This window comes from Pleurodeles waltl, chromosome 11, assembly GCF_031143425.1.
Source record: "Pleurodeles waltl isolate 20211129_DDA chromosome 11, aPleWal1.hap1.20221129, whole genome shotgun sequence".
NCBI lineage: Eukaryota > Metazoa > Chordata > Amphibia > Caudata > Salamandridae > Pleurodeles > Pleurodeles waltl.
The window spans coordinates 808,548,627-808,563,975 of NC_090450.1; the positions used below are offsets into that span (position 1 = coordinate 808,548,627).

General features: G+C 44.8%; 1 protein-coding gene across 3 annotated transcripts in view; it reads left to right on the forward strand.

Annotated features, from left to right (window-relative positions):
* Positions 1–15,349, forward strand: part of NF2 (NF2, moesin-ezrin-radixin like (MERLIN) tumor suppressor) — a 468,843-nt gene that overhangs the window by 296,653 nt on the left and 156,841 nt on the right. For all 3 annotated transcript variants that reach the window (XM_069214589.1, XM_069214587.1, XM_069214588.1), the window contains exons 14-15: positions 7,079–7,206; positions 8,072–8,231. In XM_069214589.1, the coding sequence (XP_069070690.1) occupies positions 7,079–7,206; positions 8,072–8,231 (288 nt within the window). The remainder of the gene's footprint in view (positions 1–7,078; positions 7,207–8,071; positions 8,232–15,349) is intronic.

A 15,349-nucleotide genomic window follows, 5' to 3' on the forward strand; every position in this document is an offset into this window, starting at 1 on the left:
AGCCTGACTACACGCAAAGAAGGCTTCATATTCATGAGGACACAGGGAAGATAACCACTCTTCCCCCAATTAAAATAAAAAGGAAACTTGCCTTTCAACAAAAGGACAAGCAACCACAGGCAAAAGTGGCAAGGAAAACAACCCCACCACCGTCTCCACCACCATCAATACATGCATCACCAGCAACAACTCCTCCACTGATGCACTCACCAGCTCATACTACAATGAGTCAGGATGATCCCGATGCATGGGACCTTTACGATGCTCCAGTGTCTGACAACAGCCCAGACTCCTATCCCACAAAACCGTCACCACCTGAGGACAGTACATCCTACACACAGGTGGTCGCAAGGGCAGCCGAATTTTACAACGTCACCTTACATTCTGAACCAATTGAGGATGACTTTCTGTTTAACACCCTATCCTCCACCCATAGCCAGTACCAAAGCCTTCCCATGCTCCCAGGAATGCTAAAACATTCAAAACAAATATTTCAGGATCCAGTTAAAGGCAGAGCCATAACTCCAAGGGTGGAAAAAAAGTACAAGCCACCGCCAACAGATCCAATCTATATTACAACACAACTAACACCAGACTCAGTAGTTGTCGGGGCAGCTCGTAAGAGAGCCAACTCTCATACCTCAGGAGACGCACCACCTCCAGACAAAGAGAGCCGCAAATTTGATGCTGCGGGAAAAAGGGTTGCAGCACAAGGAGCAAATCAATGGCGTATTGCCAATTCACAAGCACTTTTGCCAAGATACGACAGAGCTCATTGGGATGAAATGCAACATTTCATCGAACACTTACCCAAGGAGTTCCAAAAAAGAGCGCAACAGGTGGTAGAAGAGGGACAAAGTATCTCAAATAATCAGATACGGTCTTCCATGGATGCAGCAGATACAGCTGCAAGGACAATAAACACTGCAATCACGATACGAAGGCACGCATGGCTGCGCACTTCAGGGTTCAAGCCGGAAATCCAACAAGCTGTGCTCAATATGCCATTTAATGAACAACAATTGTTTGGGCCGGAGGTAGACACTGCCATTGAGAAACTCAAAAAAGACACCGATACAGCCAAAGCCAGGGGCGCACTCTACTCCCCGCAGAGCAGAGGCACATTTCGAAAAACACCTTTTAGGGGAGGGTTTCGAGGTCAACCCACAGAAACCACAACCTCACAAACAAGGCCTACTTACCAGGGTCAATATCAGAGGGGAGGTTTTCGGGGGCAATATAGAGGGGGCCAATTCCCAAGAAATCAAGGAAAATTCCAAGGCCCCAAAACTCCTCAAAATAAACAGTGACTCACAAGTCACACAACCCCATCACATAACACCTGTGGGGGGAAGACTAAGCCAATTTTACAAACTTTGGGAGGAAATAACAACAGACACTTGGGTCTTAGCAATTATCCAACATGGTTATTGCATAGAATTTCTCCACTTCCCTCCAAACGTCCCACCGAAAACACACAATATGTCAAAACAACATATAGATCTTCTAGGACTAGAATTTCAAGCATTGCTACAAAAGGACGCAATAGAATTAGTACCAAATCTACAAAAAAACACAGGAGTTTACTCACTGTACTTTCTAATACCCAAAAAGGACAAAACTCTGAGACCAATCCTAGATCTCAGAACACTAAATACCTACATCAAATCAGACCACTTTCACATGGTCACGTTACAATACGTAATCCCACTGCTCAAACAGCAAGATTACATGACAACATTAGACCTAAAAGATGCGTATTTCCATATACCAATACATCCTTCACACAGGAAATACCTAAGGTTCGTATTCCAAGGAATACATTACCAATTCAAAGTGTTGCCATTCGCAATAACAACTGCGGCAAGAGTTTTTACAAAATGCCTGGCAGTAGTAGCTGCACATATCAGAAGGCAGCAAATACATGTGTTCCCGTACTTAGACGACTGGTTAATCAAAACCAACACGCTAAGACAGTGTTCACAGCACACAAACTATGTCATACAGACCCTTCACAGGCTAGGTTTCTCCATCAACTACGCGAAGTCACACCTTTTGCCATGTCAAACACAGCAATACTTAGGAGCGACAATCAACACAGCAAAAGGGATTGCCACTCCAAGTCCACAAAGGGTTCAAACATTTCACAAGGTAATACAGGCCATGTATCCAACACAAAAGATACAAGTCAAAATGGTAATGAAACTCCTAGGCATGATGTCTTCATGCATAGCCATTGTCCCAAACGCAAGATTGCACATGCGACCCTTACAACAGTGCCTAGCATCACAATGGTCACAAGCACAGGGTCAACTTCTAGATCTGGTGTTGATAGACCGCCAAACATACGTCTCGCTTCTATGGTGGAACAGTACAAATTTAAACCGAGGGCGGCCTTTCCAAGACCCAGTGCCACAATACGTCATAACGACGGATGCTTCCATGACACGGTGGGGAGCACACCTCAATCAACACAGCATCCAAGGACAAGGGGACATACATCAGAGGCAGTTTCACGTAAATCACTTAGAACTGTTAGCAGTATTTCTAGCGCTGAAAGCATTTCAACCCATAATAATCGAAAAATACATTCTTGTCAAAACAGACAACATGACAACAATGTATTATCTAAACAAACAAGGAGGGACACACTTGACACAGTTGTGCCTCCTAACACAAAAAATATGGCATTGGGCGATTCACAACCACATTCGCCTAATAGCACAATTTATTCAAGGGATTCAGAACCAGTTGGCAGACAATCTCTCTAGAGATCACCAACAAACCCACGAATGGGAAATTCACCCCCAAATACTAAACAATTACTTCAAATTTGGGGAACACCTCAAATAGATCTATTTGCAACAAAGGAAAACTCAAAATGCCAAAACTTCGCATCCAGGTACCCACAAGATCAATCCCAAGGCAATGCTCTATGGATGAACTGGTCAGGGATATTTGCGTACGCTTTTCCCCCTCTCCCTCTCCTTCCATATCTAGTAAACAGGTTGAGTCAAAACAAACTCAAACTCATACTAATAGCACCAACATGGGCAAGGCAACCTTGGTACACAACACTACTAGACCTTTCAGTAGTACCTCATGTCAAACTACCCAACAGACCAGATCTGTTAACACAACACAAACAACAGATCAGACATCCAAATCCAGCATCGTTGAATCTAGCAATTTGGCTCCTGAAATCCTAGAATTCGGGCACTTAAACCTCACACAGGAATGTATGGAGGTCATAAAACAAGCTAGAAAACCTACCACTAGACACTGCTATGCAAATAAGTGGAAAAGATTTGTTTATTACTGCCATAATAATCAAATTCAACCTTTACACGCATCTGCAAAAGAAATAGTAGGATACTTACTACAATTGCAAAAATCTAACCTAGCTTTCTCTTCCATTAAAATACATCTTACGGCAATTTCTGCTTACCTACAAATTACGCACTCAATTTCATTGTTTAGGATACCAGTCATAAAGGCGTTTATGGAAGGCCTAAAGAGAATTATACCACCAAGAACACCACCAGTTCCTTCATGGAACCTCAACATTGTCCTAACACGACTCATGGGTCCACCTTTTGAGCCCATGCACTCTTGTGAAATGCAATACTTAACGTGGAAAGTTGCATTTTTAATTGCCATCACATCTCTAAGAAGAGTGAGTGAAATTCAAGCATTTACCATTCAAGAACCATTTATTCAAATACACAAAAATAAAGTTGTTCTACGGACCAATCCTAAATTTTTACCAAAAGTAATCTCACCGTTCCACTTAAATCAAACGGTAGAATTACCAGTGTTCTTCCCACAGCCAGATTCGGTAGCTGAAAGAGCACTACATACATTAGACATCAAAAGAGCACTAATGTACTACATTGACAGAACAAAACTAATTCTAAAGACAAAACAACTATTTATCGCCTTTCAAAAACCTCATACAGGAAATCCAATTTCAAAACAAGTAATTGCTAGATGGATAGTTAAGTGCATTCAAACCTGCTATCTTAAAGCTAAAAGAGAACTGCCTATTACACCAAAGGCACACTCAACCAGAAAGAAAGGTGCTACCATGGCCTTTCTAGGAAATATTCCAATGAACGAAATATGTAAGGCAGCAACATGGTCTACGCCTCATACATTTACCAAGCACTACTGTGTAGATGTGCTAACAGCACAACAAGCAACAGTAGGTCAAGCTGTATTAAGAACATTATTTCAAACTACTTCAACTCCTACAGGCTGAACCACCGCTTTTGGGGAGATAACTGCTTACTAGTCTATGCACAGCATGTGTATCTGCAGCTACACATGCCATCGAACGGAAAATGTCACTTACCCAGTGTACATCTGTTCGTGGAATTAGTCGCTGCAGATTCACATGCGCCTACCCGCCTCCCCGGGAGCCTGTAGCCGTTTAGAAGTAGATCTTAAACATTTGTACATTTGTAAATATATTACTTAAAACTTTATTATGTACATACGCATTCACTCCATTGCATGGGCACTATTACTAGCATACACAACTCCTACCCCACCCTCTGCGGGCAAAACAATCTAAGATGGAGTCGACGCCCATGCGCAATGGAGTCGAAATGGGAGGAGTCCCTCGGTCTCGTGACTCGAAAAGACTTCTTCGAAGAAAAACAACTTGTAACACCCGGAGCCCAACACCAGATGGCGGACTGTGCACAGCAAGTGAATCTGCAGCGACTAATGCCACGAACAGATGTACACTGGGTAAGTGACATTTTCCTTCCTGGAAGGATTGGGCATAGTCCTGTCCCAGAGTTCCTAATTTGACCACACCCAAGATGGTAGAATTCCTCTTTTTGTATTCACTTCAGATAGCCCACCCCAGGGGTGTGACCAGCCTAATGGTGTAACACGCCTCATAACAATCTAATTTCTCACCAGTCCTGGTACCAAACGGTTCTCAGTGCAGGGATTGGCATTCTACAGGTCTGGAGGAAGCTAAGGTTACATATCAAAGGCAGCAGAGGCTTTTAAGCCTCTCGCCTTGATTTGCTGATTTACTAGCATTCCTGTTGGAGGAGGCGATAACACCTCCAGTAGATCAGGCATTGTTTCAGACCTCTGATAGCACGTGCTCTCACTCCCGGGGTGTCAGAAACTCGTCTTTCGTGGCAGGCATCTCGATACTAGTCAGCCAGCACACTCAAGGACTAGTAGGTCTTCAGGGGGCACCTCTAAGGTGCCCTCTGGGTGCACGTCATAATAAATCCAATACCAGCATCAGTATGGGTTTATTAAGACGAGTGTTTGACACCAAACACCGTAGGTTTCAGTGAAGCCACTATGTAGGTGTGTAATTCGTTTTGACCAGTGCCCAGTACATATCTTAAGATGGCTTCACTGCTCACTTGTAATATTTAGCAATGGTACTCGACATTACAGGGGCATATCTTCTAATGCATATATTTCCTCACATCTGCTACAATGCACTCTTCTGCAGGGGTGACTGGCATATAGCCCATACAGTGTCTTTGGCATGGCACACAGGAATGTGCTATTTTATATTTTCAAAAATCGTTTGCACCATGTCACTCAGCCTGCAATGGCAGTATGTGTGTAACTTCTGTGTGTGTCCTAAGGGTGGCCTAAGACATGCTGCAGCCCTTAGGGACTCTCTTTAGTAACCATGCCCTAGGTACCAGGGGTACCATTTACTAGTGACTTACAGGGTGCTAAAGTCCATGTCATTTGGGTTCCAATTACTTGTTTTAGGGAAAGAGTACTGCCACTGAGGTCTGGTGAGCAGGCCTCAGTTCGCTGTCAGAGTCGAAAACCAGCATCTAGTATTTCTAAAGGGGACAAAAAGTGGGGGACAATTGCAAATAAGTCAGGTTTCCTACAGTGTTAATTAACTCTTTATTGTGTGTTGGTCTTCAGAAGTAAGTATTAACGCCTCAGCACCCTCTGGGTAACAGACATAGGGGGTTATTACAACTTTGGAGGAGGTGTTAATCCATCCCAAATGTGACGGATATACCACCAGCCGTATTACGAGTTCCATAGGATATAATGGACTCGTAATACGGCTGGTGGTATATCCGTCACTTTACTGTCACTTTTGGGACGGATTAACACCTCCTCCAAAGTTGTAATAACCCCCATAGTCTATAATCTGTAAGAATTTACATATCGAAGACATATTTTGTTCCATTAAATATACAAGGTGACAGATTACATATTCGTAGCAATAGATTTAATTACATTCTCATGATCATGAGTAGTGTGAATTATGGGTGACTGCAAAAATCTTAGTCTTTTGTACCATGTCAGAAGTAAATGAATGGCTAAGTATCCCATGATATTGCATTTTTAATAATACTTTTTGTCTCAAACAGAAAGCCTAGTAGTGTCACTTTATTTTGCATAGTTAATATTCTGGTTACAGTTGGCAAACAATTCTGCAGTATTATCATGAATAGGTATGTTAAAAAAAAGTATGATAAATACCTTTATGTAATAGTAGTCAGTTTACAGTAACTTTTGTGACCAGTAAAAAGAAAAGGCTTACCAATTCGTCTACAAAGTCTTCTTTTGTAAGAGCTCCATTGCCTCCTTATATATTTTAAAATGTGATAACCAATTAAAATATGTACGCTGAGACCCAAATGTGACATTTACATTTTTTTCTGAAACTTTAGTGAATGAGAAGTGGTTAGGATAACAACGGTCAATTTATAAAAATAAATCTTTGGATATGAAAATTAAAAACGTAGCTGCAGAGTATGTCACATCTGTGCTTTGAGAGTAAGTGCAGAAATGGGAAGCCTTAATAGGGCAGCTAGCCTGAGTCTGGTTTCTTGGTTTCTCAGACTTTAAACCAGCTAAGGTTTATCAATGGGTTTCCTATGGTTTAATGTGATTATAGTGCTGCTCTTATGTTGTTCTATCATTGCTATAGCTCTCATTTCACATACTTTATATTTTGTATCATTCCTGTGTAGTTTTCACTGAGGAAGGCCTCTTGATGAATCACTTCCTGTCTGTGCAGTGAGATTTTCATAACTCCTCTCTAAAATGTTGATTACAGCCTGTGAACTCTAGTCCCCCATCTCTTCCTGCTGACATCCCAAACTTCAGTCTGATGGGTGAGAGCCTGTCTTTCGACTTCAAGGACACAGACATGAAGAGGCTGTCCATGGAGATAGAGAAGGAGAAGTAAGTCACAAAGTGTTTCCCTCCCTTATGCATCATTGCACACTTGGTAAGTGGCACCACTTGCTCCTATTAATAAAAGATTGCAAAGGGTGCTCTGCTCATGCAGTGCCACTCCAGGCGCCTCGTCCAGCATCTTATCAGTTAATCTTGCTACAGTTTCTGGATATCTTTGCAAGGTTGTATCAACTGCTGTTAGGAGCTCATGTAGCAGGTCATGCAATGTTCTCTCAGTTGTGTCCAGTCATGTAATGGTTGCCCTAGATCATCTAATGTGTGGGCTTTTTCACTGGTGCTTTTAGTTAACCCAATCAATCTTTTCTGCCTGAGGGGTATTTACCCATATCTGGTTCTCAATAGACAGCTCTGTTAAGGCTCTAAGGTGTTCATACTGTTTTACCCCACACCACGTACATGCTGGTGCTGGGGTGACAGCAATTGTTCCACATTTGTTTTGCTTGTAGTAGCTGCCCCTTCTTTTTTTTCCTATATTGGATCTCATTCTGTGGCCCAACAAATGCTGGGTTGCATCAAGTGTTGTCATCTATTCATGGATGCACCAGGAGTCACGCACCTAGAGTTGTACCAATCATTCACATGCATACTGTGTGTTCTGTGTGCTCGTAACTGCAAAATGTTATCAGACTCCCACAGTAATGTCCTCATGCTCCATTGAATCTTCTTTGTTCCTGTTCGTGCTGTGGATTCAAGCATTGTGTATCACCATCCCCTGGCACATTTATAGTTTTACTTTAGTTGAGAATAAAAGCTTCCGCCTGCATAGGCTGCAGTCTCAGTGTAAACTTTGTCCCTATGTTGTTCATACAGTTAATTCCTGGTTTTATATTATAATTTTGTGTTGCTACAGAGTTGAGTACATGGAGAAGAGCAAGCACCTTCAAGAGCAGCTCAATGAGCTGAAAACAGAGATTGAGTCACTGAAGCTGAAGGAGAGGGAGACAGCTCTGGACATCCTGCACAATGAGAATGTGGACCGGGGTGGCAGCAAACAGAATACGTTCAAAAAGGTACATTTCAGACCCACTTTAGTAATAAACCACTCTTTTTCCTTCATAGGATTCATTGGACTGTAGCAAGCCTTACACTGTTGAAAAGTTATGAGAGGATGTCAAAGCTAACTTGCTCTTAGATTCTTCTCACCACATACACATACTTTCTTATACTTGGATACTGCTAGCCTCAGCATAAGATGACTGTCACAGTAGCTGTAGTCTTTAACCATTTCTTTATACTTAGAGTGGCCACAAGTAGTGGGCCGGTCATAACATCAGATATCTACAAAATTCGAAAAGGGAGCTCATGTAATGTTGTTTTTGAAATAATAGTGCATGTCTGTGGCACTTCCTTGGGACTATTTTCTTTCCTTTAGGTTATTGTAGATTTAATAATCATTGTGGAGGGGAAACAGCCTTTTCTAAGCGGCCGGAGCAATGCATGGCGTGGCCACGCAATTGTTACCACGCATGTGCCCAAACGACGCAAATGCATGGTTATGGCACAATGCATATGCGTCATTCAGGCACACAGCAGGAACAGCCGGGAGAGGAATGCGGCGGCCAGGTAAGTGGGGCTGGGGAGATTTTTAAGGACAGGGTGGGGTAGGTTTTAGAGTTCAGGGCAGGGGTGTTAGGGTAGTTTTTAGGACAGTGGGGTAGGGTTTGGGGCAGAGGGGTCAGGGTAGTTTTAAGTGCAGGGTAGGGTTTAGGGTGGCGTCTGGAGGTTGGGGTAGTTTTTAGGACAGGGTAGGCTTTAGGGTTTAGGGTCGGGGTCATTTTTAGGACAGGATGGGGTGGTTTTTAGGGCAGGGTAGGTTTTAGGGTTTACTGTGGGGTAGGAGGTCAGGGTAGTTTTTAGAATGGGGGTCGGTTTTTAGCACATGCTAGGTTTTATGGTGGGGGTCGGGCTAGTTTTTAGGACAGGGTTGTGTAGTTTTTAGGACAGTGTGCAGTAGGTTTAAGGGTTCAGGGAATGGATGGGTGGGGTAGGTTTTAGGACAGGGTGGGGTAGGTTTTAGGACAGGGTGGGGTAGGTTTTAGGGATGTGGTTCGGGGTAGTTTTCTAGGACCGGGCAGGGTAGGTTTTAGGGTGGGGTGAGGGGGTCGAGGTAGTTTTTAGGATAGGGGTGGGTTTTAGGGTTTGTGGTGGGGGTCGGGGTAGTTTTTAGGCCATGGTGGGTTTTACGGTTCAGGGCGGGGCTGGGGTTTGGGGTACTTTTCAGAACGGGTGGTTTTTAGGCCAGGGCACATTTTAGGGTTCAGGGCAGGCGGTCGAGGTAGTTTTTAGGAAAGGATGGGGGTACATTTTAGGGTTCAGGGCAGGGACGGGATGTACGGGGTCGTTTTTAGGGCAGGGTGTGGTAGTTTATATTACAGATAGGTTTAGGGCTCGGGTTTGGGGTCGTTTTTAGTACAGGGTAGGGTTGCAGGTGGTCGGGTAGTTTTTAGGACAGGGTGGGAAATTTTTAGGGCAGAGTTGGTTTTAGGGTTGGGTACGTTTTAGGACAGGGCAGAGTAGATTTTAGGGTTTATGACGGGGTAGGATTTAGGGCAGGGTAGCTTTTAGGGTCTATGGCTGGGGTCAGGATAGTTTTTAGGGTAGCTTTTAGGGTTTACGGCGGGGATTGGGTAGTTTTTAGGGCAGGGTGGGGTAATTTTTAGGACAAGGTGGGATAGGTTTTACGGTTTAGGGTGGGGTTCAGGGTAGCTTGTAGCGCAGGGTAGGTTTTAGGGTTTAGTGGGGGGGGATTCAGGGTAGTTTTAAGACAGGGTGGTGTCGTTTTTAGGACGGTAGGTTTTAGGATGGGGTGGGGGTCAGAGAAGTTTTAAGGACGGGGTAGATTTTATGGTTTAGGGTGGGGGGGTCGGTGTAGTTTTTAGGACAGGGAAGGGTAGCTTTTAGGGTTTAGGTTGGGGGGGTCAGAGTAGTTCTTAAGGAAGGGTAGGTTTTAGTGTTTAGGGCAGAGGGTCAGGTAATTTTTAGGACAGGGTGGGGTCGTTTTTAGGACAGGGTAGGTTTTAGGGTTTAGGCAATGGCGGCTCCTCTGTTTAGGCAGAAGAGCGTCTCCCTCTGCTAGCAGCGGCAGCTGCAAAACCTTTTAAAGAAAACAATAATAAACGTTGTTTATTATTGTTTTCTTTGAAAGGGGTGGGCCACCGGGTGATGTGCACTGAGGTAGTGCTCAGCACTCCCCCTTCTCAGCGCATTTGTGTTTGGCTGGCCGTCTTGGGCCGGCCAAACACACATGCGCTGTAAGCTCTCTCCAGCCCAGCAACACAGTTGCTCTGAGCAGCGTCAGGATGGGAGCAGGGCAGGCTGGGAGTCTGTGCCTGCAGCGAGTAGTATCGAAGGACAGAGGAGCAGCAGAGGAGGTAAGGGATTTAAAAAAAAAAAAAAATTAAATGTTTATTCCCTCCTCCCACGCCTCCCAGCCCCGCCCCTTCTGCGGACTGTGAGCACGGGACAAGTGGGTCATGGGGTGTATCACACAACCACGCATGGCATTACCACATATAATTTGTTGTAAAGGCATGCGTGTTAAAGACGTGGTCGTGGTTCCGACCACGTTGCTAAGCCATGCATGGTTCTGCCTGCGTGGTTCTATCATACAACCAAGCAGGACTAAACTATGGAGTTGTATGTCTCTGGACTGAAAGACTTTCAGAAGTCTTTCTACACCAAATACAACTAGAAACCAAAGTAAAAAGCACGATGAGGTGAATTAAGTATTTATTAAAACCAAAAAAAAAGTAAACCAGAACAGAGTTCTAGTTTACATCTGGGCTGACGACATATGATTCTCCCTGTTGCCACAAGAATCCTCTTTTCTAGGCTGTGCCTTTGTATGAGCGGGAAAATAATCATGAGATACTTATTCAACGTATTAATTCAGAGTTGCCCAAAAGCTGTATTGAACTGTTTGCTTGTCAGTGATGATGCTAGGACACTTTCTAGCTTCGGTGCATCCTCTGGACCAAATGTCAAACTATTCCATTATATCTCAAAGACATAAAAATGCCTTATCCCATCTTAGATTCTTTTTCTTTAGTGGCATTAGTGGGTGCCTGATGATTGCTCACTCTATATCGATTTGTTTTTGTTATGCTTGCCATTTGCTATCCTTGCTGAGGCAGATGAATAAAGTGATGAGAGCATTTCGGATAATGGAGCGTGTAAGTCAGCCACTTACCATGATCAACAGTGAATGCTTAACCATTGCCCTGGCTCCTGATATAGTAAATCAAGTCCATGGAATGGCAGTCATACATACTTGGCTGGTCGACGCTCAAACTAATTTTTTTAAAAGTGTTATGTTTTTAAATCCGTTTTCTTTGATTCATGCTGATGATATCATGCACAGCCACTGAAGCAGAAGCAGCATCAAGCTGCAACATTAGTGGTATATGTAAGTCACTGATTTCTTTTCTGGAAGATTTTAAGAGGAATCTTCATACTATGAGCCATCTATTTTAATGGGGACACTTAATATGTTAGCATAGCTCAAAGACCAAATTTTGAATCTGTGCAGAATTGTAATATATTGTTCGATGGCATCTGTCGCTGTAGATACACATGTTGTGCATAGCCCGCCATCTGGTGTTGGGTCGGAGTGTTACAAGTTGTTTTTCTTCGAAGAAGTCTTTCGAGTCACGGGACCGAGTGACTCCTCCTCTTTGTCTCCATTGCGCATGGGCGTCGACTCCATCTTAGATTGTTTTGTTTCCGCCATCGGGTTCGGATGTGTTTCTGTCGCTCCGAGTTTCGGAACGGAAAGTTAGCTAACTATCGGAAGATTAAGTCGGTATTGTTGCGTTCGGGATCGGCTTAGATAGAATCGACACCGCATCGAAGTTTGAAGAGCTCCGGTGCCCTTCGGGGTAGCTTTCGATCCACCGTCGGGGCCTGGTCGGCCCGACCGCGTGTAAAACAACGCTGATGGAACGGACCCCTTTCCGTTTCTGTCCCAAATGCCACAACAAATACCCGTATACAGACCAACATTTGGTCTGTAACCTGTGCCTGTCGCCTGAGCACAGTGAAGAGACTTGCGAGGCCTGTCGTGCGTTCCGGTCCCGAAAGACACTCCGTGACCGTCGAGCCAGAAGACTTCAGATGGCGTCCACGCCGACAGCACACTGAGAGTTCGAGGAACAAGAGGAAGAAGAAACCTTCTCGATCCACGAATCGGACTCCGAGGAATTCGACGATCAAAGAACTGTGAGTAAGACGTCGAAGACAACACACAAGAAAAGTGACAAGGCCCAGGGGACGCCACTGCCACCAGGCCATGGCTCGACCCATAAATTCGGTGACCGACCATCGGCACCGAAAAAGGCCGAAACAGTGCTGAGATCGTCCGATTCCGGTCGAGACACCGGCACGCAGCCTTCTCGGACCGAGAAAGTGCTGCTGAAAAAGATCGACGCAGAGATAGCGGTGCCGAAACGGCTCGACGCCGAGACAGTGGCACAGAGGAAGATCGACGCCGAGAGGTTTCGACTCCAAAAAAGAAGAGAGTCACCTCGGAGCCGAAAAAGAGTACAGACAGGGTTTCGGTGCCGAAACGATCCGCAACCGACCCAGTTACCGGTTCCTATTCAGAGGAGCAATCACTGTACTCTCAGATGCTAAAGCATAGATTTGAGGAAGAGTTGCAATCCACCGAAGTGGACCATACGCAGAAACGTATTTTCATACAGGAAGGAACAGGGAAAATAAGCACCCTTCCCTCTATTAGGAGAGAGAGGAGACTGGAGTTTCAGACAGACCAAGCACCACAAACAAAAATGGTGAAAAAGGTAACTCCGCCACCCTCTCCTCCACCTGTAACTAAAGTTTCACCAGCACAAACTCCATCACATTCCCCGGCTCACACCACCGTGAGCCAAGGTGACCAGGACCAAGACGCTTGGGACTTATACGACGCCCCAGTGTCGGACAACAGTCCAGAGGCGTATCCCACAAGGCCCTCACCACCAGAAGACAGCACAGCATATTCACAAGTGGTGGCTAGAGCAACAGAGTTCCACAACGTAAACCTCCACTCAGAACCAGTCGAGGATGACTTCTTATTCAACACCCTCTCCTCCACCCACAGCTCCTACCAAAGCCTGCCTATGCTCCCAGGAATGCTTCGGCACGCAAAGGAAATCTTCAAGGAGCCGGTCAAGAGTAGGGCAATAACACCAGGGGTGGAAAAGAAATATAAAGCACCTCCCACAGACCCTGTTTTCATCACCACACAGCTGCCACCAGATTCCGTCGTAGTAGGAGCAGCTCGCAAGAGAGCCAACTCCCACACATCTGGGGATGCACCACCCCCAGATAAAGAGAGCCGCAAGTTCGATGCAGCCGGAAAGAGAGTCGCAGTACAAGCTGCAAACCAGTGGCGCATCGCTAACTCTCAAGCACTACTTGCGCGCTATGACAGAGCCCATTGGGACGAGATGCAACACCTCATTGAGCATCTACCCAAGGAACTACAAAAGAGGGCGAAGCAGGTGGTTGAGGAAGGACAAAACATATCAAATAATCAGATACGCTCCTCTATGGACGCAGCGGACACAGCTGCGAGAACAATTAACACATCTGTGACTATAAGAAGGCACGCATGGCTACGAACGTCTGGTTTTAAACCAGAGATACAGCAGGCAGTGCTCAATATGCCATTCAATGAGAAACAACTGTTCGGACCAGAGGTGGACACGGCAATTGAGAAACTGAAAAAGGACACTGACACTGCTAAAGCCATGGGCGCACTCTACTCCCCGCAGAGCAGAGGCACTTACAGCACCTTCCGCAAGACAACCTTTAGAGGGGGGTTTTGGGGTCAGGCCACACAAGCCAGCACCTCACAGACAACACCGTCCAGCTACCAGGGACAGTACCAGAGGGGAGGCTTTCGGGGCCAATACAGAGGACAATTCCCTAGGAATAGGGGAAAATTTCAAAGCCCCAAAACCCCTACAACCAAGCAGTGACTCACATGTCACTCATCCCCTCCACACAACACCAGTGGAGGGAAGAATAGGTCAGTATTACCAAGCATGGGAGGAAATAACTACAGACACTTGGGTCTTAGCAATTATCCGACATGGTTATTGCATAGAATTTCTACAAATCCCTCCAAACATACCACCAAGAGCACAGAATTTATCAAAACAACATTCAGACCTTCTGGAAACAGAAGTTCAAGCATTATTGCAAAAGAACGCAATAGAACTAGTACCAGAAACACAAATAAACACAGGAGTTTATTCACTGTACTTCCTAATACCAAAAAAGGACAAAACACTGAGACCAATCCTAGACCTCAGAACACTAAACACCTACATCAAATCAGAACACTTTCACATGGTCACGCTACAAGAGGTGTTACCATTGCTAAAGCAACAGGACTACATGACAACCTTAGATCTCAAAGACGCGTATTTCCACATACCAATACATCAGTCGCACAGGAAATACCTCAGGTTTGTATTCAAAGGAATACATTACCAATTCAAAGTATTGCCGTTTGGTTTAACAACCGCACCAAGAGTCTTTACAAAATGTCTAGCAGTAGTGGCTGCACACATCAGAAGGCAGCAAATACACGTATTCCCGTATCTAGACGACTGGCTAATCAAGACCAACTCACTGACAAGGTGCTCACACCACACAAATCGGGTCATACAAAACCTCTACAAACTCGGTTTCACCATCAACTATGCAAAATCACACATTCTGCCGTGCAAAGTACAATACCTAGGAGCCATAATAGACACAACAAAAGGATTAGCCACTCCAAGTCCACAGAGAATTCAAAATTTCAACAAGATCATACAACGCATGTACCCAACACAGAGAATACAAGCAAAAATGATATTACAACTCCTAGGCATGATGTCCTCATGCATAGCCATTGTCCCGAACGCAAGACTGCACATGAGGCCCTTACAACAGTGCCTAGCATCACAATGGTCACAGGCACAGGGTCACCTTCTAGATCTGGTGTTGATAGACCGCCAAACATACCTCTCGCTTCTATGGTGGAACAGTATAAATTTAAACAAAGGGCGGCCTTTCCAAGACCCAGTGCCACAATACGTAATAACGACAGATGCTTCCATGACGGGGTGGGGAGCAC